Source organism: Aptenodytes forsteri, unplaced genomic scaffold, assembly GCF_000699145.1.
Source record: "Aptenodytes forsteri isolate BGI_AS27 unplaced genomic scaffold, ASM69914v1 Scaffold5, whole genome shotgun sequence".
NCBI classification, from domain to species: domain Eukaryota; kingdom Metazoa; phylum Chordata; class Aves; order Sphenisciformes; family Spheniscidae; genus Aptenodytes; species Aptenodytes forsteri.
The window spans coordinates 1912305-1937056 of record NW_008795672.1 but is presented as its reverse complement, the minus strand read 5'-3'; the positions used below and the strand labels follow the sequence as shown (position 1 = coordinate 1937056).

The 24752-nt window shown below is 35.1% G+C and overlaps 1 protein-coding gene across 1 annotated transcript in view; it reads left to right on the top strand.

The window, feature by feature from the left end:
* The window catches only part of USP34 (ubiquitin specific peptidase 34), a 124490-nt gene that overhangs the window by 9838 nt on the left and 89900 nt on the right, over positions 1-24752 (top strand). The window contains exons 4-7 of the mRNA XM_019472921.1: positions 5-147; positions 5703-5770; positions 13449-13641; positions 19137-19198. Of these exons, the coding sequence (XP_019328466.1) occupies positions 5-147; positions 5703-5770; positions 13449-13641; positions 19137-19198 (466 nt within the window). The remainder of the gene's footprint in view (positions 1-4; positions 148-5702; positions 5771-13448; positions 13642-19136; positions 19199-24752) is intronic.

Sequence of the window (24752 nt, the reverse complement as noted above, 5' to 3'; positions counted from 1 at the left end):
GTAGAAGTACCATTGCACTTGCTTCGTTATGTTTGTCTGTTTTGTGGAAAAAATGGCCTTTCCCTCATGAAGGATTGTTTTGAATACGGAACCCCTGAGACACTGCCATTTCTTATAGCACATGCATTTATCACAGTGGTATCTAATGTAAGTATTACCTTTAAATTGTTTAATGTTAAACACAAAAAGTAAAAGGACTGAAGTCTGGAAGAATTCTGTAGGACCAGGGAGGGAGAAAAACACTGTAAGATTTTCCTTGTTAGGAATGTGAGGTTTGCTGGTCCACTGAACACTTCATCATCCAAACCCTATACATCTCCTGTAGGCACACAAGTGGTTTTGCAAGTTTGTACCCAGATAGGAAGACAACTTATAAGAACGTTGTCAGAGGTCATTTCTGCCCCTGAAATTTTGTCATGGAAATGTTTTAAGCTTCTTCAGGCTATATTAACTTTTTACCTACTTCCTATGAGGCACAAAGGAAAAGCCTATGGATTTCTTTTCTTCTCAATTTCCTGTGATTTTTATATCATTGTACACATTTGCAGCATAGAGGTAACTATCTTTTATTTTCACTTAGGTTTAGAATACACATCCTTCATCATTTCTCCATTTTGAAATAATAGTGATTTTTGACTAGCAGAATTATGAATTGATTTTAGTGGAGATTCGAAGGAGATTGGTGATAGAAATAAAAAACAGTCTCTGAAGAAGGACATATGAAGACTTAGTGTTACGTGAGAATGTGAAGTCGTGATCTGTCTTGTGGATGTTACGTAAGGACAAAAAGGAAAACAATACCTTGTTATGCCTTGTATGAAGTGAGTTTAACATAATTTTGACATTGATTGCAATTTTAAATACTTAAAATCAGATCCTTCCTGCCACACATCTTCCCTCCTTCCTTGTTGCTGTTACTGACCAGCCAGGATGATGTTCTAAATACATGCTGAAATATGTTTGCATAGAAGGAACCAGTGACTGAAATAAAGGTAGCGTTGGTCATCTGTATCACTCACTCCTGATCCTTTTAGTGTAATGGTTCTTAACTTGTAGGTCAGAGAACAAATGACTAAGGCCATGATGTGCTCTCTTCTTGTAAGCTTGCACAGGAGGACTGCTGCAGGACCTCTGTATGTTAAACTGTGGAGATATGTTCTCTTCTGGCCCTTTCTGTATGATCTGATGAGTTTTCAGGTGATAATCTGATGAGTTCTTCGTCTCCAGCTGTTGTCAGTGCAACCTGCAGTTTTCATAAACCATCTGCTGAAAATGTATGGTCTTGTAGGTTATTATGGTTTAGAAGTAAATTTTGGTCATGGAACCAAACATTCATGCGTGTCTGATTTTTGGTTTATTTTTTGTGAGAATGGGCAAAACTGTTCTGAACAATTGAGTGGCAGCTCCCTATCACATCAGCATTTTTTTTCAACAAGCATTCTGACTGCAAATCCCATTTCCTAGATATCCCATACCAGTGCATGTTTATAAACTGTATCTGCCTTTCATCTTTGTCCTTTTTTGAAGTCTTTATTTTTCTCCACATAAATTTTTTATTTTCTTTATTATTAGTGATGTGCCCTAACCCAAAATACTTCTCAGCAAAGTTTCTCCTTTCAGATAATTACTTAGCAACTTTGCATTTATCTTTTGTTCTAGTAGGTAATACATTTAGCTGTCTCTTGCAGCTATTTTAGATGAATGCTATGGTTAAACCTGCCAGATAAAATGAAATTCAACCCAAACCGTAACCAGTAGAAGTACTGTTTCTTCCACCTCTTCCAGCATTGTATCTTTTACCATTCAACTAGAATCTTTCTTTTGAACTCTGTCTGGCTTTGCTGGCGGCAAATCTGTGTGTATTAGAGGAAAAGTGGTTTAAAAAAACAAAACCTATCTTTAGATTTCGTGTGTCAGTTCACTACAGAAAGTATAAGAAAATGTTTTATGTGTAATGTGCTTTATTCATCCACTTCCCGCATTTTGGTGTCACTCAGTGTACTTGTCAGCAGCGCTTCTGACTTTCAGATGCAGCATGTTTATTAGTTCCGAATGAGGCAGCTAATTTTTTTGACAAAATACATTTTACCTTGCTGATATAAAAGAAAACAGATTTTTCTCTACCTGTAAAATGGTGCATAAGCTTCTAATTTGAGGTAATGTTTCTCTTTCCCTGTTTCTCTTTATATCATCTCACCATATAATTCATATAACTTAGGTAAATATAAATAATTTAATAAATGTTTCTGATAGTCTGTGAAATGATATACCAAACTCCAATGAAACAGAAAGAAGCATTCACAAAACTATATTTTTTGTGAACAAAATACTGGTGATCTCAGCAATAACTCTGCTAATTTCACTTGGTTTTATCCCAATGCATTTGAGTTTATGGGGTTTATAGATCGTGTGAGATTTATGAATGACCCTGTCGATAATAGCTCAGTGAACAGCTCTGCAATGTCAACTGTTAACTGGTTCACAACGTGTAAAGCCAGAACCATAGTGTATAGTAACTCTTAAATACGTTTTCACAGTCGTACCAACTGTCAAGAATGGCAGTTAAGTAGCCATTATTATAACGACTCCTAGAAATACCCATGCTGGAATTTATTTTAAAGTCTGTGAGATGAATGAGTTGTTTAGCTACTACCTTAAATGTTTCAAAAATATTTTCAGAAAGATTGTAGTGTGGATGAACCAATCAATTTCTCATTTAAGAAGTTGGGCTTAGTAGTAAGGTCCAGGAAGTAGAATAGGTGAAGTTGGAAATAGTAAACCAAAGTCAGAGAAATCATTTGCTAACAACCAGTAGCATTCAGCTTTTAGCAGACAAGGCTGCATAGTGGTTTGGAAAGCATTTGCTCTGTTTCTTCCACAAAGGAAGGCGAGTATCTCATTAAGTGCACTCTACAGGTGCATGTAAGAGAAGACCATTACCACAAATTAGTAAAGCCCGTGGGGAACAACTGAGCTACTTGTTTATGATTACTGGTGTCTCCTTTATATAGAGGACATTTAAATTATTGAAAAGATGTTTCCTTGAATTTTTTTTTATCCAGCAAATCTCGTTTGAGTAAATGTCTTTGTCAGACAAGCTTAAGTTTGTAATAATAAAGCCAGCAAATGTAATATAATGCAATTTACTTCTTAGAGAGAGTTGGCACTCTTGTTTTTTCTCCAGCTCACAGCTCTGCAAGATGCTTTCTTAGCAACCTGTATTGTGGTGGGACTGACTGTTCCTTCTTAGGATATTTCTTTGCTGTCTTAGATATTTGGTTCTTCCTTTCTTCCCACATTTCATATTCCGTGGTATTTGCTCGGTTTAACTACCTGATGTTGTGTTGGTCTCCTTACGAAGCTAACAGACGCAGAGAAATCCATGACCTACAGCTTGTTCTGTGGAGGATTTAAACCTCACTGAAAAAGCCTGTCACTACTTCATTCTGTATCATTTCAGTTTTGTGGATGTTGTGGAGGAATAACTGCCCTCTCAGTGGACATGAATTAATTGAAAGAATGCTGATGGTGTCCAAAATGTTGGTTTAATTTTACTGTATGAAACTTCAAAACTTAAGTCAGAAGTAAGAACTGTTGAGAGACGCGCTGCCTTTTAGAAATGAATTACTGAGGATAAAGAGCAAATAATAAAAAAACCAAAAACCTCTGAAGCTTGACAATAGAACAGATGCAGTAAATACTTTGTCTCAAAAGCAGGTGGAGGCAAAAAGAAAGTATGAGGAAAGTTGTGGATTTTTAATGTAATTTTATATATGTTATTTTTATGTTGTTTTATATATGTTATTTTATGTGATTTTCTTTAAATAATTTAGTATATTTATATTTGAGTTCATGATGAAAGTTACATTTTCATTTACAATGTGAAATCATCCATTAATTCAATTCTGAGGATGAAGGTTGCATGTAATGCAAATGTACAGATGAATGAAATGGCTTTAGAAGTTTGACTTAATACGGAGTGAAAATTACTATGAACAACAAAAGTTATAAAAACAAAATTATAAAAACATTTCCTACTTTTATTTCACAAAGAAATATATTTGCTTTTGTGTTTGGTACTTGCATATGAAAAAGAGCACGTTGTTGTGTTAAAAATCAAATTGTGTAAATATGATAGTATCTTTGTCATCCTTGCAATTCCTTGTCAAAATGTTATTTAATTCCTGTTTCTAGAACAAACATCTTCTAGTTACACTTTCTATCTTTGGGATGGTAGCATTTTTTTCTTCTTGAGACTGCCAGTAGGATCAGAAGCTTATTCCAAATGTGGTCTTTTTTGCAATGTGAAGATTTGGCTGGTTTGTCTTGCAAAGTAGGTTAGTATTGTTACTGTGTAGTGTTAGCTGCATTGTAAAAAGTAAGTCTTTTTTTCAGAACTGACTCAAAGTTATTTGGCTAATTCCAGAAATGTTTACAATAAATGCTGGTGATACAGTTTTACTACAGCCCAATATTTTTCTCTCCTGGCAAGAAGGAGAATGTAGATTTTTTTGCATACAGAATTTTCCAAAATCCTGGTGAGAATTTAGTCCTTAGCCAGAATTTATTGCATCAGTTGCAAAGATTAAACATTCTTTTAGGAACAAACATGGAGTTGTAAACTGACATGACGGCTTTGAGTGACTGATGGTGTTAGCTATTCACAAGATTTGTGTGCGCACGTGATTAAAATTATGTGAGTAGTAGTAACAGCTGCTAATGTTGGATCTATGCTAGATCCCTTACCTGGCACGTAGTTGTCTTTCTGTAACAGGTTTAACAGGCTCAGCATTCCTTTTTGAAATGCAGATGGAACTTCTAACTTTGCCTGTGTAAGTAGTTTGGTTGGTCCTCTTTTCCTCACAGCGGTGTTAAATAGCTGTTTCAGGGTTTTTTTTCCTCTGCATACATTTTCTTCCTGCATATAGTTTTGCAAAGGTGGTAAAGGCAGAATGGTAAATATGGGAATGCAAATATGGTAGTAAAAAAACTGTGCTTAATCACTGGTTATAAAACATAATTTTATTTTATAGGATATATAAGGTCTAAGAAGCAAAACATCAACACAAGTCAAATAATTTTACTTCATTTAGGAGAGATTTGCAAGGAACAGAAAGAATGGAATCATTTTCTTGTAGACTTTAAAAAAAAAAAAGGAAAAAGAAACCCCACAAGGCTGAGTAGCAGTTTTTCCTACTGAAGAAACTACAGCAAATTCAGAAATGAGACATCTGGGCAGTATGATACTATTTACACAAAGTTTATATTTTCCAATTGACGAGAAGAAAAGATGCAACTCCTGTTTATAAGTCACAGAAACGTTCCTCAGATAACAGCTTTGAAAATTAAGAAGTAGGAAAAAGAAACCCCACAAGGCTGAGTAGCAGTTTTTCCTACTGAAGAAACTACAGCAAATTCAGAAATGAGACATCTGGGCAGTATGATACTATTTACACAAAGTTTATATTTTCCAATTGACGAGAAGAAAAGATGCAACTCCTGTTTATAAGTCACAGAAACGTTCCTCAGATAACAGCTTTGAAAGTTAAGAAGTTGAAAGAATTAAAGTTGAATGAAAAACAACAAAGCCTTTTTTTAACGTGGGGTTGCATGTGCAAATGTACCAGCAATATTTCATTTTTTGCCATTCTCATTAAATGTCATTAATGAAATTTTTATCTATTTATGTTTTTGCATTATAGATCAGAATATGGCTACACATCCCTGCTGTCATGCAGCACATTATACCCTTTAGGACTTATGTTATCAGGTAAATTTTTAATTTAAGAATTTTTCTTGTGGGAATTTTTGACAGCACCTATTTATAATTTCAGGTGATTCACTTTTAATTGTTCAAGTTGTTGCTCTGACTGTATCATTTCAACAAGGAGAGTGAAGGTAATGTTTAGAGTTAGTTTGGGCACTCCTTACATCTATCTGATTGCAGTAACAATCAGATCAATCTCGGTAATAACATTTTTAGCGTGACATCCAGCCCCATTCTGACGTGTCGTGTCAGGTTCAATTGTAATACAGTTTCACTTACTGCAGTATCTTCACAAAACTTTACATAAAATTTGCAACGAGACGATGTAAGTAGAAGAGCGATATGTAGTCATTGAGATTTCATATACTGAGTTTCACTGAGTTTTAACACTGCTTCACATTTTGATGTTCTGTATTTCCAGCTGGCAGGAACTGAAGTGTGATCAAAAGTCTACTTGCACTTTTATGTATCTAAATATATCCAGTCCCAAAGATTTTCTTTATATCAAGCTTCCTATCTTGAAAAACACTTTAAAGTATTTGTAAAGATATTTAATTTTACAAGCCGTTTATTTTTATTGGCTTTCTCAGGACAATAGGAAAAATCCAATGAGCTGCTGATGAAATTATCTTGTGTATGTGTATCTGCCTGGAGGTGGAGGGGTGTGGTCACAGCTAATTCTCCTTCCAGTGGCCCAACATTAAACTTCTCTGGTGCAGACAACCTAAAAGGCCGCTGCTCTTGCATGGGCCCACAGCTCCTCCAAGGCTCTGGATTTCCTATAACTGTAATATTAGAAATGTGCTTATACTGGTCATAGCTTATTTCCCTGATAGCAATAAATGTGCCTTTACAGATTATATTGTCTTAACTATAACAGCATAAAATCACACTCTTAACAAAAATAATTACATTGGCAACAAAAAAGTGCACAGAACAATGAGGCTCAGAAATATGTTTCATATTTAAAAATGTTCTGGTTTTAATTGTAAAGAATTATGACTGTAAAAATTTAAGTACTGGCTTGGCTATCGATCTATCGTGCTATAACGTGGTCTCTACCAAAATTATATCAGCAGGGAGAAGAGTATTCTGATCTTTTATTAAAACATACCACTCTTGAGTTACAGTCCGGCCGTGTGCGCTCCTTTAATGCTGATGTGTTATCTTTGAGATCTTATAAAGGTAATTATTAATCTAGGAAGGACAGGCAGAGGATCTTCAAGTTCTTGTCTCCATACATATTCCATTAATGGTTGGTCGTGTACCTGGGAATTTGGTCAATGAGCCTTACCTATCTTCTTGCAATGTATGGAAATTAAAAAGAGCATTGGAGGATCAACAATTAGAGATAGGCTGATAAGAAGGAACTTGAGTGAGACAGAGTAACACAACCTGCAGTCTGTGTTAATCCTCACTTGCTTGTCGTCCTGTAATTCTTAAAGCATTTTCTATTTTATGACTGCAGGTGTAATTAGGGTCACTGGAATGAATAGAAGATTTTTTTCCTGTGTTCTCCTCCTCTCTTCCTCTTTACTTTACCCATAGAATATTTGCATCTGATTTAAAACGGGATTTGTCAGCAGCTTCTTGCCATAAATAATGTCCTTGATGTCTGTTCTTAGCATTTACAATACACGTCAATCAGAACGGTAATATTGATACAGGATACATCTACAGAAAACACTAGCAGTTTAGAGAAGAAAGGGGATGTTCTCCCAGTTTCCATTTTTCACAACTGAATCCTGAGTTGTGAATCCTCCCAAATGGGAGATTTGGGATTTCTCAACATTATGAAATCCAAAGCTTTATTTGTGAAGATGCGCTTACAGAGTGGGACATGAAGCTTGGAGGCCGTATAACAAAAACGATCTCTAGTGCTATACCTTTATATGGGACAGAAGTTAACACAGATGCCTTCGGTAAAAGATGACTTTCTTGATGTATGCAGCTCACCCCATGTGGTTGTCAAGCTTACAGATCTTGTCTTAGCAGCTTAGGTCTCTAGGTCTCCATCTGCTTTTTACTTTAGTTTAAAAAAAAAAAAGCAAACATAATCCCGGGCACAGCAGCACAGCACCTTTGAAACAAATCCTGCAATAGCTTCTGCTGCTATGCAAAGTGAGAAAGAGGGCTTGGAGAGGGTTTTAGTCTAGAATGAGCTCTTGGGGCTCTAATTGACTGTTGCTCCAAATTGCTGCTCATGTGGATTCCTTGCAAGAACTGCATTTTGGAGTGCTGATCAGCATAAGCAGAAAGAGAGATCACTTGACTGGCATCTTAGCAGCATCTTTTATCAGATGAGGTTAACCTTTATGTTCCTGTTCTGTGGTTATTTCTACGGAGAGTGGATGAAATGAATAGCAAAGCGTGTATTTGTGTGGAGGAGACCACTGCTGGAATTTGCAAAGATCATGGACACAATCCTGTTGTTATTGCTGCTACTAAAAAAAGACTAATAAATGTTATTTTCTGCTTGAGGAGTGGAGCACTAGCGTTAATATCTTGCCTCTGAAGGGCCTATGTTTTTAAGCAGTTTAGGAAAGAAAGGACGGACATGAATTAAAAATTACACCTTTCAATAAGGAAGTAAAGTGCTTTTGACCTCCTCAGAAGGAAGCTTTTATTGATCCTAATACCTTCGAATTCTGCATTTCAAATTGCAAAACTCTCATGAAAAAAAGACTTATTGACAAAGTGACTCAAGAAGATTAAGTCATAGCTTATTGCAATTATAAATGAGGGCAAGTTGTTGATGATGTCTCTTTATAAAAGACATTGGTTCCAGCTGACTTCCACCTCAAGGTGAGAGACGAGCGATGCTCTACGTGGTTCCAGATACTGAATGCCTCAAGAGAGCAGTAGCTATACACAGCGGTGTTCTGAGGACAATGTTTTTTCAGTGGCAAGATTGTTGATTGAAAGTGTCATGGATAGTTCTGTCCTTTAGAAAGAAAAAGGCTAGCAATGAAGTCCAGTTTTTTGAGAAGAGATAAAGTTGTATGTCTGATATTGCAAGTGCCTCTATAAACCACCAAAAAATGCTGGATAGCATGAAGGAAAAGACCTAAAATTCTTCTTTCTTTGACATCACAGTTGGTATCACCTACTTAACGTTCCTCTGGTAGAATCTGAGAGCTATGTGTAGCATTAGCGCTGACCAATACCAAATTTAGTTCTAACCCTTTCTCCTCCCCTCCCTTTTTCCTCTCTCCGTCTTCAAGACGGATCTTGAGAGATTTTTTACGAAGGATTCGTGTCTCTGCCCCAGTTAGGGAGGAACAGAACGTTCTGTGCTCAAGCACGTTGAGAGGAAATTGCAAGTGGCAGTTGCTCCTGTGTTAGCCGTGTAGTTTCGGCGCAGGGCACAAGCGTAGCACTGGTATATGCAGAGGAAGTGGAAGCTCCAAACAGAATTGTTGAGATCCACGGTGCTTCCTGTGGAATACAGTGAGAGAGAATGCAGCTGAAAGAATTCAATTACTCTTCTGCTTAAAAATATTTTTCTTCAGAATTTGGGTTTTATGGGAGTGCCCGAGACCACTCCTTGCTACTAAAAAGTCATTAAAAACTCTTGTAATAAACCTTGAAGTTTTCAATTGCAAAAATTATTTCACTCCTCCAAAAATCTGAAAATTTATGCTGTAGGTACAAAGAATAGGCAAGTCAGGAGACAATAGCCAGGCACTTAAGTGAATTCTTCATATCACTGAGGGGCACTGACTCGTTCTGCTTGATATCCCTTTTGCAGCTGTGGTCCAAAGGAGTCATATTAAGGGAAAAAAGATTATTTCACAGCTGAGTAGCTGAAGTCCTGAAGTGTAAGATGTGATTGTAAGCGTTACATTAGCATGGAACTGCACGTTTAAAACTGAACTCTCTCTATCCCCAAATACAGCAAATTTAAATAGTTTCATTAGACTAAAACGTTTTTTTTCTTTTTTTTTAAATTAATGTGTATGTATATGTGTTGCTCAAATGTCGATAATATGTATTTACTCATTATTTTAAGTATGCCAGGCTGGCAGGACAGGTCCTATACATATATAGACTATCCTTTCTGTATATGTATAAAAAGAGGTATGTTTCTTTCCAAAACTCTCATTTAGGCAAAAATGTCAGATTTACTAGATTACACAGATCCTGAAGTATCGTTCATATATTCCTTTAAGACTTAATGCTCATCAGAATCAAAATGATAAAAATTTAGGAACTAAAAAAAATAATCAAGGACAGGATGGAAGCTATTATTAAGCCATTATATGAATCAGTCACATAGTCACATTTATATACTATATACAGTTCTGATCGTTCCATCTCACAGAGATAGTAACAGAACTACCTATGTGATAGGAAGGGTGACGAAGAAGGTAGAAGATAAAAAATTACGTTAATAGGAGGAGAGACATAGTCTAGGATTTTTTTTGACAGGGAGATGTCTGTTATACGAGTGATATGAAGACAAACAGGGAATGATAATTCACAGTTTTTCAAAAACAAGAAATGGAGAACGTGCAATACAATTGTCAGGTTGCCGACTTAAGAGAAATGAAAGGAGATTGTTTTTCACACAAATGTAATCGTGAAACTAACAGGCATAGATTAATGAGAAAGCCAAAAGTATAAATAGAAGGAGATAAATGAATTCACAGTAGTAGATAGGTTCATCCATTTTTTTATATATGGGATAAATCTTTCATCTGCTTTTAGAGTGGCTATTTTGGGCTAAATAGACCTTTTGCCTTGCTCCAGTATCACTGTTCTTATGTAAGGCAATGCAGCAAATTTACAGTTAGTGTAAGGAAAGATGTGTGTTAATTGCCAGTGCTAGCTAAAGATTTCGTTTTTGTTAATAGTAACGTTCTACTGGTAAAAGCATAAAATGGACCCAGTTTACTGATATAGATGGGGTTTAGGCCACTGTATCTTTCCACAATAAAAATGAGGCTTGGCCTACTCTGCAAGTTTTTATAGTTTTAATCCTGGTAGTAAAGATATGATCATACTTGATTTATGACCAGCACAGTAGTGCCAGTAAATTTTCTAGTGTAGATGCAGTTATACTTGTAAAGACAAGTATGCTATCTTCTACATTTATACTGTGCCTGGTTAGAATAACCCAGTTGGCGTTAAAAAAAACTAGGATGCAGGTTAACAAGTAAAACTAGCTCTCTCTAGCTTTCTTTAGGGCCTTGGCAAAACAGATGATACTGTTGAAGTACTTCTGTAGCTGTGAAAATGCACCTACACGGTAGTTTCAGTTATTATAAATTGGGATTTTTTTAAAACACTGTCTCTTAATGATACTATAATACAGAAAACATGACACAAGTCTGATTCAGGCTTGGACTAAATACAGTAAATGCGCTGAAAGAACCTTAAAAATGTTGTTGTAGTGTGAATTTTATGAATGAAAGTAGGTTTATACTGATAATGTTGCATTAAAATACAAACCGTTTTGTTGCATAAACTAGATTAGTATAGTTGCTTCACCAAACTTTCTAGTGTGAGGAAGATTTCAGGTGAAAGTCCTGTTAGAGAAATCTAGTGAAGCCACAAAAGCACCCTTGTTTCTGTGTATCTAGATGTGTCCATTCCCACCTGTCTGTTGCATACAAGCACTCTTTATCTGTCCTATGCAGAATGAGGAAATTCATATAATTGATTTTAACATCTTTGAGATCTTTAGAAATCCTTCACAAAACAATCGAGTATGACTTGAAGTGCATTATGAACATTGAAAAGCTTTGGGAGCCAGGGCTGATTATAGTTTGCATATAAAAATGGGGACATAAAAACTGGTCTGAGGTTGCTGATAGTCATATTGAGATTATTATGTTTTGTAACATGGGCCACTGCATTTTTTCATCAGGGTGTAACTCCTCTGACCTGTCTATAGGTTAAAGATAGGTCACTGGGTCTGGTTTGCTGCTGAACGTTTTCAATTGAGTATTCCCTTCTCGTTGCTACTTCTCTTTTGTTTAGAAATCATAGCATTACCTTCTTGCCATGATCTGATTTCCAGTGCTCCACATGAGAAGACAAATTTCACAGTGAATAACAGTGAAGGATCTGATTGCCTTGGCCCTGAACGGTCCTTCTTTTGTCCTACTGTTACGTATCTGTGATTTCTGTCATAGACCTACAGTCTCTATGATTATTTGCACTGAAGTGTCTTTTCTGTGTTTGACAATGTTAAGTATCATTTAAGTGTGTTTATTTTAAGGCCTCTACACAAGAGGTGTGAAAAAGGGCCTCAATCTAAATAAGAATCAGGGCCTGTATTTTTGCTTTTTTAAAAAATTTACTGATGTTTATATGACGTAAATGCAAAGGAATGGTGCATAAATCTAGTTAAGTGTAGTTTAATATCTCTTGTGTTTTTTAAAAGAGTCATGCATCTATTTGGCCCGTCTCCAAGGAGAGATAGATCCAGACTTAGGCTGTCAAACGAATGGATTTTTAACGCATTTCTGTGTAGTTAAGTCTAGTTTGGATGTAGTTGAAACTTCAAAATGCTGAAGTACAGCAGAAAAAAATAATTATGCTAAGCTTGTATGCATGTACCTTTCACTGTGCAATCTTTAATTGCTTCAAAATAAGCTCAGGAAAGCTTGTTTCTAAACATTTTACGCATTCAGTTTAGAAGAAATTCTCAACTGTGTCAGTGTTTTATATGTGAACTTTACAGGCATTTCACTATAGATTTTCTTGGTACGTCTTGATCTTGTAGTTGCTTAGGTAAGACTTAAGGTTGCGCTAGCTTCTGTAAGTTAGTTTTTATAAATGATTATTTCTTCTGCCTCCCATTTGCAGAGGATACCTGTATTGTGACTCATTGTGCATTAGATGACCCCTTATCTAAGATGTCTGCAGCAGGAAGAACTTGGCTGTTTAAAAAACGTTAGCTTTTTTGGTTTCTCTGTAAGATTCCTAGGATCCTTGGTGATGCTTCACATGCGCCCTTAAAGATCATAATTACTCTCAATAGAAGAAACAACTTGGGCATGTGTTCCTGTACTAACCTGTTGCGAAAGCAGTGCTGTGGCACAGGGGGTACTGCTGTACAAGCACAGATGGCATATGGTTATGGCAGAAAAAATGTGCGTGTACCGCATTTACTCTTAATTATATCAGAACGTGATTGCATAATTATAATTTTTTTCTGTTCTGTGACTGAGGCCACAAACAGGGATATATTCATCTTCAGAGGATTCTCACTGTCAGAGTGTGCTGTTTGTGGTCCATTGACACTGTTTCCAGAAATTCAGTTTTAAAGTAGATTAATATGTTAAGCGGAATGTGACAGTTCAGTTTTAAATAAAGTAAACAGACATGATGCAGCTCTGGAGAGGGCACCTTCCCATGAAATGGATACGAGGTTTAGGCTTCCAACCTACATTTCCAAAGAATTCCATGGGTTTCCTGTCGTTTTGTGGAATGAAAGAAATCTGAAGAGGTTTAAAATAAGAAATCTATTTACTTTTTAAAATATTGTGCATAATTCTGTTTTTCCTCCGTGCTTTTTTATTGTTGCCAACTTTTGATAGTGGTGTTTTAAGGCTTAGTACTCTTACAGCTGTTGGAAATATGTATTTGCTATAATCAAGTTGGTGTTCCAGGAATGTTCTAGTTTGAATCATACCCTTTTTCTTTTTCTTCCATTTGTAATTTATTCTAGGTATTTATGTAAACTGTCAGACCAGGAATTGCGACAGAGTGCAGCCCGGAATATGGCAGATTTAATGTGGAGCACAGTTAAAGAACCGTTGGATACGGCCTTGTGTTTTGATAAAGAAAGTCTTGATCTTGCGTTTAAATACTTTATGTCTCCAACTCTAACAATGAGATTGGCTGGGCTGAGTCAAATAACAGTAAGAACTTTTTAAAAGTATAAATAATATTTAGAAAAAATGTTTCTTTTTGCATTTTATGAGTTACAGACTTGTTTGGGGGGCTTTTTTAATGTGTGAAAACAGCAGAATCCTCTTATATGCAATCTTAGGCAATTATAGCAATGATTGTGAATATAGGGTTCACTGAGAGATAAGTCTGAGTGATGGCTGTGTTCTGCAGCGTATGGAACTGTAACACATTTCCTGAACAATTTACTATGCTAAACAAAACTGTCTTATAACCATGTTTTGTGACAGTTATGTTGAAATTAAGTCCCTTGACATGGCTATATTTGTTGTTTACAAAGGCTTTCAATCTGTTTTCATTTTTACCTTTACAGTGTCTTGACTCTACTGTAATTAGCTTCTTCTTTGTATTGTGCATACTTCTTTTTCCTGTTTGTTTAGTATAGTCTGTTTCTCAAGAGAGAGCATTTCTGCATTAATTAGCAGAAGACTGAATTGAAGAGGTAAATATATATAGCATCAAATAGAAATAGATTAAAATCAAAAAACCCCACCCTTCTCTTTCCCATGGAAGTGATCCACATTGCACCAGTCAAGATACGTTGTGCATCCTTTGTCTGCCATTGCTTCCTACATATATATTATAGCCATAGAGAGACAGTTGTACAGAAGGTCAAAAGTGAACTTTTTAATTCATCCGAGCCTTTTCGGTTTTGTGTTTCTTCTGACACTCCTGTATTTAAGATTTATAGCTCATATTGTCATGTTTGCCTTAATGCACAAAATGGTGAACAGGAACAAACTATGTTAGAATGAATCAACATGTTCTCCTTAAGTTTTGTAGTCTTTTCTGAACACATTTGGCCTTCTCTGTTCTAACTGATTACATAGTATCACTCAGTGACTCTCTTCATCGCTGACTGTCAGTAAATGCAAGACAAGTTTACTTAAATTTGATTTTGCTTCTCACTATATTTATATGTAGAAGTACTTACAATTGTTTTAATAAATGGCAACTTAAAGTAACCTGTAAGTATTTCCAGTCAGATTATTAGTGGTTTTTAAGCAAAGTAAATACTTAATTCACCTAGATAATGTGACCTACTAAGTTTAAAAAAAAAAAAAGTCTGTGAACTACATCCACTCAGTATTAATCAAATGCTGTTCTAAGGGTAACTGCATTTATTTTATTTGAATGCATTGTCCATTCAGTTTTGCATTTGTATGAATGAAAACATAATGCAATTTATCCAGTGGAGGTGCTAAAGCAAGATACAGATAAAGTTAACTTTTGGAAGAAATAGTGACAGCATGTATTCATTACTGTAAATATAATTTACATACGTAAGTAATTTATATGACTTTACATAAATGCTACATATAATATACTCAGTGCCTAAATTCTAATCTTCTGTCATAATTAATTAGCGTAAAGTGAATGTTCAGGGTTCTTTTTGTGTTCTTCAGAGAGTTGATAAAGTCTTAGGTGAAAATATAGCATATATTTTTGTTTTGATTTTTCATTGCCATGTGCTTTATTATTTATACAGTTACAGATATCTCATAATATCTGGCAGATACGTTTTAAAATATGGCCATTAACTGGGCATATTTTTTTTTTTTACTCTGCACAGTTTTGGAAGACGTCATTTTAAGTATCGTTTATTTTAAAGTAAATTTCCAATTTTTGCATAGTTCCAATTACATTAGATTTTTTCTTCTTGTAAGTACTTTCCTTTGGTTTTGTACAGTTGTCCTTCCTCAACTACTAATGTATGTCTTTTTCTGTATCCTTACCAAAAGAAAGGCTGAAAATAAGAACGCATGCTTGTTTATTTTTCAGGCATGTAGTTCACTTAAGGGAGTGTGAAATTGTGTAATTTTAAGTAGTTATAACATGTTTTGATCTGTTATGATTGATAAATATGACTGTAAAAGTGAGATTTTTAATAACAGACGTATTTTTAGACTAAAACAAATAGGTTTTAGCTTGTAAAAAAAACCCAGAATATTGTTTGTTAATAATTTATTCAGTCTTTTTTTAATATGTATAGTCTCTAAAACTGCTCTGGAACTCTTAAGAATTCATTCTTCTTTCTCATTCAAATCATAGGCACTTTTGTCTTTCAATCTCTAAAGGTCTTGTGAAGATATTTTTGGAAGAAGCATCTTTTCATTTTTCTTGTTTGACTTTTGAGTTTGAGAAGCATTTTGGTTTATTTAGTTTTGTATTAGTTTTGTATGCCTTGCCTGGAACAATTTTAATTGCCAGGTCTGTGCAACTTTGAATGTGAGATCTGAACCAAAATTAACAGAAATTTTGACTGCTTCTTTACTGAAGTTTTCTGTCCTCTTTGCAAACAAAGATGTGTTTACAAAGATGTAATATAGTTCAGCTTCGTTAGTTGGTATTTTCACACAAATTTCTCTATTACTGATGCACTTTCATGACTACTTTTTTGAAGTTTCTTTTTTCTGTTCATGTCTTTGATGGCTAGAATTTGTCAAAGTAATTTCATTGAAATGTTCATCCCAACCAACACAATTTCAGCTTCCTGTTTTGTATTCAAGACTTTAGAACTATGATACCTGCAACTGCAAAATGTTTTCTTTTCCTGGACTTCCCTTTGCCAAAAGTTGAGCATTTAGCCTTGAAGCAATTCTGCATTTCATTTTGCAAATAGATGTGAAGATTCAAAGAAAACTTTTAGCAAAATTATGTGCAAAATATTTTAAAGTGTGAACTTTTCAATATATACTTCATTTCAAAGAAAAGTTTCTTCTGAAAATTCATATGGAAAATTGACTCATGCAGATTCTAATTTCAACTGGCAAGATTAAGACTAAAATAGATCTGGTCAAATAATTTCTATGGCTTGCCTGATTGTTCCTTTTGGAAGATAAATGTACGTTTGCTCTCATCGTGGAGGCAGAAATCTTTGACCAAAAATATCAGTGAATCCAAACAGATGAATGTCTTCTAACATGGAGGTGTTGATTTGTGTCTGCCAAGAGATTTTTTTTTTTTCCTGTCTGACAGCTAACATGACCAGTCCTAAAATTAAACCTTTCAAGTTTCATGGAACCTCTTGAGACTCACAGAATACATGCTGTATGGCATACAGGGATTATATTTGCTTACCACCAAATATAGACTTGCCTCCCTTGAAGAGTAGCATATACATAATGTGTCATATCATCTGACTAAAGTTCTTATTTACAAAACAAGGTTGAAGACAGACACATGAAAGTTAATTTTAGCAAAGTGGAAGCCTGAGTGATGGAATATGAAGTTGGAAATAGCTACAGAAAAGAAGAGCAAAATATAAACCAAGATATACCTGAAGCTTTATTTTTGTTGTTAGCTTGTTTCTCTTTGATTTCATCTCCTAGTCATCTGTTGAGGTGGTTCAGCTCCAAAATACCCTCTTCTCTCTCTACTATTCCCTCACAAACAGGACTCTCGGTTTTCCTGTCCTTCCAGTTACAGATGGACTTAAGTCTGTGAAAATGGATGCTCATAACTGATCTGGCCATCCTTACTTTGTCATTTTTTTCAACCCCTTTTTATTTGGTTCTGTGCATTAGTGAAAATGCAAATGCAATGTTGTTAGGTTTTTCCTGAACAAATTCAGTGCAAAACTTGAGCAGTGCATATTGTTTATTCTTGCATTGGTTTTCTGTGTAGAAAGTTTAGTTACCTTTGATGCCTGGGTCTTGGGACAAGACTAGCTAGGGAGATGCCTTTTTGTTCTCAGCTTTCTTTGCTGAACTTTATACCTGTGTTGTACTTCATAACTAACACATTTGTGTTACATTAATTGAGTGTCTGGGCACAGGCTTCTTTAGTTTCTTACAATGTTTCATATATGGTAAAAAATGGTAGAAGTATTTTATTCCCTCTGGCATTTCATGGTAACGAAACACGAAGTGAAAAAGATGTTAGGAGGTGAGTAAGAATAAGATGCTGCAACGCTATCCCATGTGTACTTTGTATTGCGCTGTTGTGTCAGAATTCTAAGACTTCAGCTGAAATTATTGGAATTTTCAAACAATTTTTACAATATGAAAAAGAACACCTTTTGTCAGAATTCCATTGGATGAGGATTTTGTATGGGCAACTTGGATCAACATGTGACCGTGAATTTAAAATTGATAATAGTAACAGTTCAATACTCTTTCATTCATTGATCCCTTTCAAAACATTTTCGGTTGGGGGGTAGGTCTTCAGAAAAGCCAGTGAACTTTCACTTCTTTATTTGACCCAATTCTAATTGGTCATAACAATTTCTTTGTGAAGTTCTGCTCACATGTTTTTCCACTCCTAAATAGGTTTCATTTGAAAGTATCTATTAATAACTTATCTATATAATAATTGTGTAATCAGGCTGTCATGTCTCACTAATTTTAATGCATATTTTCAGTTTTGTTCCTTCAAAAACATTTTTTCCCATGAAAATTGTTGAGATTAGACACAAATAAATCTTTGTGTAAAGACTGCAGGAGATCAGCTGTCACCGAATTATAGAGTGCATGTACCAGAATTGTTTCAAGAAAGAAAAGAGTAAATATTCTTGATGAAGTTATGCAACAAGTTTAATTTGAATTTCAAAAATTCACGTTACTGTGGCTTTAATTTTTTTGAAAACAAGATGACAAATAGGTTTTACTATACAATTTTAAATATTTATAAATATTATGTACATGTAAAGAATTGGATACAGAGCCATCTCTCTATCTGGGAATTTGATGCTGACGGAAAGGGTGGAAAAGAGATGTAAACCTTTAGCAGGCATTTTTTTTTTTCTCTGGGATGTCTTGAATTTATCAGTTCAGATACCTTTGAAAGCTTCATTTCATATAAAAATCAGGAATCTTCACTCTCCAATTTTGTAGACTTTCAGCACTGATAATGTGACAAAAGAAGTCTTTGCTGTTGTAGTAAGCGTTACAAAAATGGGGAAACTCATACTAAAACATCAGTTTTAGCAGGCATTTTTTTTTTTCTCTGGGATGTCTTGAATTTATCAGTTCAGATACCTTTGAAAGCTTCATTTCATATAAAAATCAGGAATCTTCACTCTCCAATTTTGTAGACTTTCAGCACTGATAATGTGACAAAAGAAGTCTTTGCTGTTGTAGTAAGCGTTACAAAAATGGGGAAACTCATACTAAAACATCAGTTTCCAGACTATGTGTTTCATTTCTCATTAAAACCTATGTGCAAAGTGACTGCTATACACATTGTTTTGATTTCTGGAGTGGGTGGAGTTTCGTAACATCATTTGTAACAATTGCTTTAGTGAAAGAAACGTTGATTAAGAAAGAAAATTGATCCCTCTTGCCTACTAGAATGCCTGTTCAAATTTTTGTCAAAGCGATTTATTTAAAAAGATTGAAAGTACTAGAAAAAATTGTTTACTGTCACTATTTTTAAGTATAAGAAAACTGCCTCACAACATATTTAGATAAAATTTCATTTTTTTTCTTCCTTTTCCTAACTATAGAACCAACTTCATACCTTCAATGATGTGTGTAATAATGAGTCACTAGTTTCAGACACAGAAACGTAAGTAGGAACATTATTATGAGTACTTTTAAGTGCGCTATATGATTGTAGTTCTTCTGTATTGTTGTTATGGATTGTACACAGTGGGGACTAGTGATAATCCAAGGCGTTTATTAAAAGTATTCTAATCAGGGGTTTAATAAGTGGTTTTAAATGGTAACTTTAAAAATATTTCTAAATGTTTCTGGATTTTTTTTACTGTCTTAAAAGATAGACTCAAGGTAACCTTTAGAAAAATGTAGATACTGAAATAATAAATACCTATAACGGGCCATTATCTCCACTGTGATGTATAAATGAGAACCAGCTAATTCATATCCAAGTAGTATTTTTGCCGTCTTCTCATTTCTCCTGATTATTTAGTTACCTAAGACTTGTCTTGCTGTCACTGGCTCCCAGCCTTGTTATTAGTTTTCCACTGAGTCTGTGAGGCTCTGCTTTTAGACCTATTTATTGGTTTTCTTCAAAGTCCTTATTTGTATAATTCAGGTGTGTTTAACAGTTCTAAAGGGGACTCCCATAAATCTTCGAGAAGATTCATGCGTGGGATTGTATTCCAGTGAGGAAATGCGTTGATTTTTGTAGTAACTCTAAACTTAATGTTACAACTGTCTAGAATTTAGACAAAAGTATGTCTAAAAACTGTTCTTTCAAAATAATAGGCAAAGAATGTAAAATCTAGGATTTTACTTGTGATATACTCTTTACGTTTATCTTGGGGGGTTGTATCCATGTGCATATCTGTCTCACCGCAGATACACACTCTCCACTATCTTTTGCTCATTAATGAGAAGTCTGTTCCAGCAGCAATTGGCTTGCTTTTTTGTCTGGGTAGTTTTATTATAGATGGTTTTATTTTAACGCCTGTTTATTGAAGTCTGGCAGCAGTCAAGACCACAGTACTCTAGATTTCATGTAAATAACAACTTGAATATTTGAAGTGAAAATTATGGTAACAGGTTGATATTTTAAAAATAAAGACTCAGAATCTAGGGCAGTTTTGCTTCCATAAAGAGGTGAAAATACCTTGAGAATACAAAACACATAACCACTCGTGATCAACTTTTTCTTGTCCTTTGTCACTAAATCAATAGGTGAACATGAATCCATGCTATCCATTTATTTCAAAGTAAATTTTGATACATAGCGTCAGAAAAAAATTAAAGAATTCTCGTCAAGTATGACACAAATATCTTACTATGATCTGATGAAACCTGAATGTAATGTCATTAAGCACATACACATTTCAAAAAATTTGCATTATTGTAATAAATGTAATCACACATTTATTACTTTAATATAATATTAATACAATATATACTTACATATTATTATTATTTATATATTTTGTGCCCAGGAGTGTTGGGTTTTTTCCAAAGCCTCTAGTTCTGCAGCAGTAGAAGTAAATACTACAGGAGCATCACGTTAAGTATTTTGTGCCCAGGAGAGGTGTTGGGTTTTTTCCAAAGCCTCTAGTTCTGCAGCAGTAGAAGTAAATACTACAGGAGCATAACACGTTAAGTGTGTGAGGTGGCTTGGTTGGCTGGGGTATTTTCAATATTGTACTGCCAGTTTAACTTGTATTGTTGCACTGGGACTGCCAAACCTCAATTTCATCTACTTCTTCTCCTCCTTCCTTCATGTTGAAAACCTGAAACTGAGGTGTTTCTTGGTTAGTTTATCTTCTGAAACACACTGTGAATGAAATAGTTTTTAACTAGCAGTAACTAGTTAAGGAACATTAACAAGAAGTTATTCTGCCAGTTAAACCTGATAAAAAGCTGTTTGATTTTCTGTGTCAAATGTAAAAAAGGAAAGTTATCGACAGGGGAAAAAGGGAAGGATGCTTAAATTTCCCTGCAGAAGAGCAGATGTACTATGCAAGAACATCAGAGTTATTTTAAAGCTGAAGGAAACTGTCAAATTCTCATTTAGGATATTACTTTCTTGGCAAGGGCGTCTGTAAACAGCCTGTCATTTGAAAGGAATGCAGCATGAACAGAAGAGCTTCTTTCCACTTTTGTATTATGCGATTATTTTTTTTTAATCTGAATTCCAGTCATTCTGGTGTTTTACCTGAAAAGTTGGGTACAAATCAGTATCAAGTATTGCTGCTCATCTTCAGATATCTTTTGAAATCACTGATTTCTTCCAGCCAAATAATCATAAAAAGCTGGTGCAGAAGGATGGGGAAAATGTCTCACTTCTACAGTTTGTTCACTACAAAGCTTCCTTCTCATTAGAGACTGTTCATGAGAAATTTTTGGATGAGAAGGCACTTACGGAGTTGGCAGTGATTGAATGAGCAGCAAAAGGAAAGCTTTTCATTCTTATTTTCTTTCCTTAGTGGAGAAAGGAAGTCTTAAGATTTATTTTGTACCTTTGTAGCCTCTGCAGATTTATCAAAGGAAGATGTTTTGCGTTGTGTCTGGTCATCCCCATTATGCGTTTTGACTTTTCCAGATGCATTTGGAACTGTCAGCCTTTGGGATTTCTCCTTCTGTATCTTGATAAGGTGGGTTTGCGGGAGGTATCTTTTTTTTAAAAAAGAGCTATCAGTTAGTCCTAGCTCTTCCCTTTTGTTTGGAAGTACTGTCAGGATTTTTTAGCAAATATTTTGCAACTGTAGCTTCCCACCTTCATCTGCATGGTTGCAAATTTTTCCATGGTAGGACAAACTAAAGCATCTTCTGTCTAGGAAAACACTGGATTTCACAATTTGCACATGACAGCAGCAGAAAGCTAAGACAGAGAAATCTGTTTTCTAGTTGTAGGTATTTGTATGTCTTTTTAAATTTAGTTTACTTGACTGTCTTCTCTAGGGTTGAGGGTTTGTGGTAACTGAGTATGTGTACTGTCCAGATATGTGCAATGTCTCAGTGACTCAACTTCATAATATCCCTCAGAGATACACTTTTAATTTAGCTATTCCTGGCTCTTAATATAGAATCAAATTCTTTGCAGTCTGAGGTACCGAAGAGTATGAAATCTATTGAAGCTAAAAATAACGAGACTGAACAGAAGAGTCTGCAAGTCTTTGAATAGTGATTCCTAAAACTATTTTGCTGGTGTTGGTTAGTGAAAAATGATCATGCCTTTCAGGGAGGGAAGGATTTTTGGTTGTTTTTTTTTTTGTGTGCTATTTGGACCACAAGAGGAAAAAGTGGTGTTTTTTCCTTAATGAGGACACTGTCAACTTGTGGAAATAACGTGTGTAAAGAGATATTTTGTTTTGCTCTTCACTTGGCAGGCAGCCAAGAATTTCTGTTTCAGCATTCAGGTTGATGCTGCAATGAACTCCCGCCTCATTTGAAAACGTGATTATCCTCACTTAAAAAGCTTCCTACAGAGTCCTTTCAGATGTCCAAAATTCCCTTCACCTGTGAACAGAAAGATCTGGACTATTTCTTCTCCTTTCTTTTCCCTCTCTTTCCTTATTTATTGAGATATTAAACTGCAAGTTTTGTATTGCTTTTTCCCTTCACCACTGTTCTCTTTGCTCATGTTAACTCTTGCTTTCTCAATTTTTGTCTAAGCTCACCAACTGAATTTATGGCAGCATCACTTAAACGCCTCTTCCCCTCTATCCCACATTCCAGGGATCTTTTCAGATTTTCTCTGAAAAAAAAAAAAAAGGTAGTAAAGTTTTTCACTCAGCTCACTAATGTTTCTTTCTAGTGGCATACACCTTTCTAGTGGCATACACAGTAGTTTAATAAATATTCAAGATTATGTCAGAGTGGTGGTTTTGGAGCGTCAAATAAGAAAATGTGTGCTCAGGAACAAAAACCCGTGCTTCAGTGTGTGTTGGGAAGGTGCCTGCTATATCCTCTTTGCATTTCTGATCCTAAACAGTTGAGATCAGCGTTTCCCATCCATTGTTATGTTGTAGATGCTATTTCAGTGATTTTGTTAAGAAATGTTAGACTTCATCCTTTGCAAGCTGCTCGTTATATTTCTACATTTTTTTCTTTTAAGGTTTTACATTATATTTTTCAGTGATGTTGCTGACTTACTGTTGTGTTTTTGTAGCTGCGTGGTGAATTGTGTTGGGAGTTGACTGGTTGGATAATTTTTGAGGGGGGGGGGGGAGTACTTTGCTGTGGGATTTGTTCCTGGATCTGGGTCATCATGTGGCTACCAAGTATTGCACCACAGCCTTAGATTAAAATGTTTCTAGGACTTTAGCCCGGTCCTCTTATAGAGGGGCATTCTGTGACCTACCAGGAAAACGCATAAACTGTAGTTTCCTTCCGGATAGTTTTATTTACAATAATGCACAAAATTCAAGCTCTAGTACTTGCCTTTCGTAAGTACAGTTCACAAACATCAGGTTATATCACAAACTGCATAGCTTCAACTCTTTTCCCTGCACTCTAATGGAATGCCTGGGGAAACTAATGGCAAAAGTGCGTGAGTTTCATTTCTTGGAAGTAGAACAGTTATTTTTGACAGACGTGAATTGTCAGTGAATTTAAATTAAAAGTCTAGGGAGAAATTGATTAAGTCTAGAGATCATGTAGCCCAGTATGTTGTGTAGATTTCCAGTGTGAGAAAGATTTAGAGACAATTACACTAGAGTAGCTGCTACCTTTACTTTTTCATTCCCTTCTTCCCTTCCCTTCCCTCACCCAGAATATACACTTACAGAGAGTATCAAGTTCTTTAAATTGCTTTTCTTCTTGCTATCCCAATTACTAAATCCATGAAAAATGGCTAATACGTGTTATTACCAAGGTGAATGTTCTTACTACTAAGGTCTGTATGACTTGGGTATCTAATTTGTAAAACTGTTCTTTGTACTGCTACTTTCATGTTGGAGGGAAAAGCATATCTATACTTTGATCATAATGCATGTTTTTCACTCTCACTGTTTCCTCCAGTATGAAAGAGGAAGATTTTTCTATAACCTTTTGAAGAACTTCTTTTAAAAGAAAATTTGAGCATATTTTTACTGAAAATTGAGTTCTTGCTAAGTTGCCTGAATTGTAGTGATATTGTATAGTAATAGTCGTATAATAATTTGCAAATTGCTCTATGAAAAAATAGTTTTGAATTATGAAAAATACAGACTGTATGAAAGAAATTTTAACATAGCTAGAAATTGAAATTAAATCACATTGAAAAAATATTGAAAATTATACTTTAAATCTTTTAATAAAAGGTTATTCTAGGTTGCCCTGCTTTATTTGGGACAACTCGGAACTCAGTGAATTTTCATGAACTTGAGTGTATCTGAAATTTCTCAAGGCTATAGGGCTTTTGATAATTATTAAAGTAAAAATGGGATAAGTGAAAATGTACAAACTGAAATCGTAGATTAATTTATCCATAGGCTGGCAGTTACAATTTATTTATATGAAGTTCTGGAATTGCTTGTTAGTTAAGATGTTCACTCTGTTTGAAAGTGAGGAAACTTACCAAGGAGCTGGAAAACCAGCAGACAAAAAAACATCTTTCCTGAAATGAAAGTGTTCAGAAAATAAAGTCAGACATACTTCATTTATGCTGAAATAAGCTTTCTTTGGTGAATCCTTGAATCGGCTAACATAAA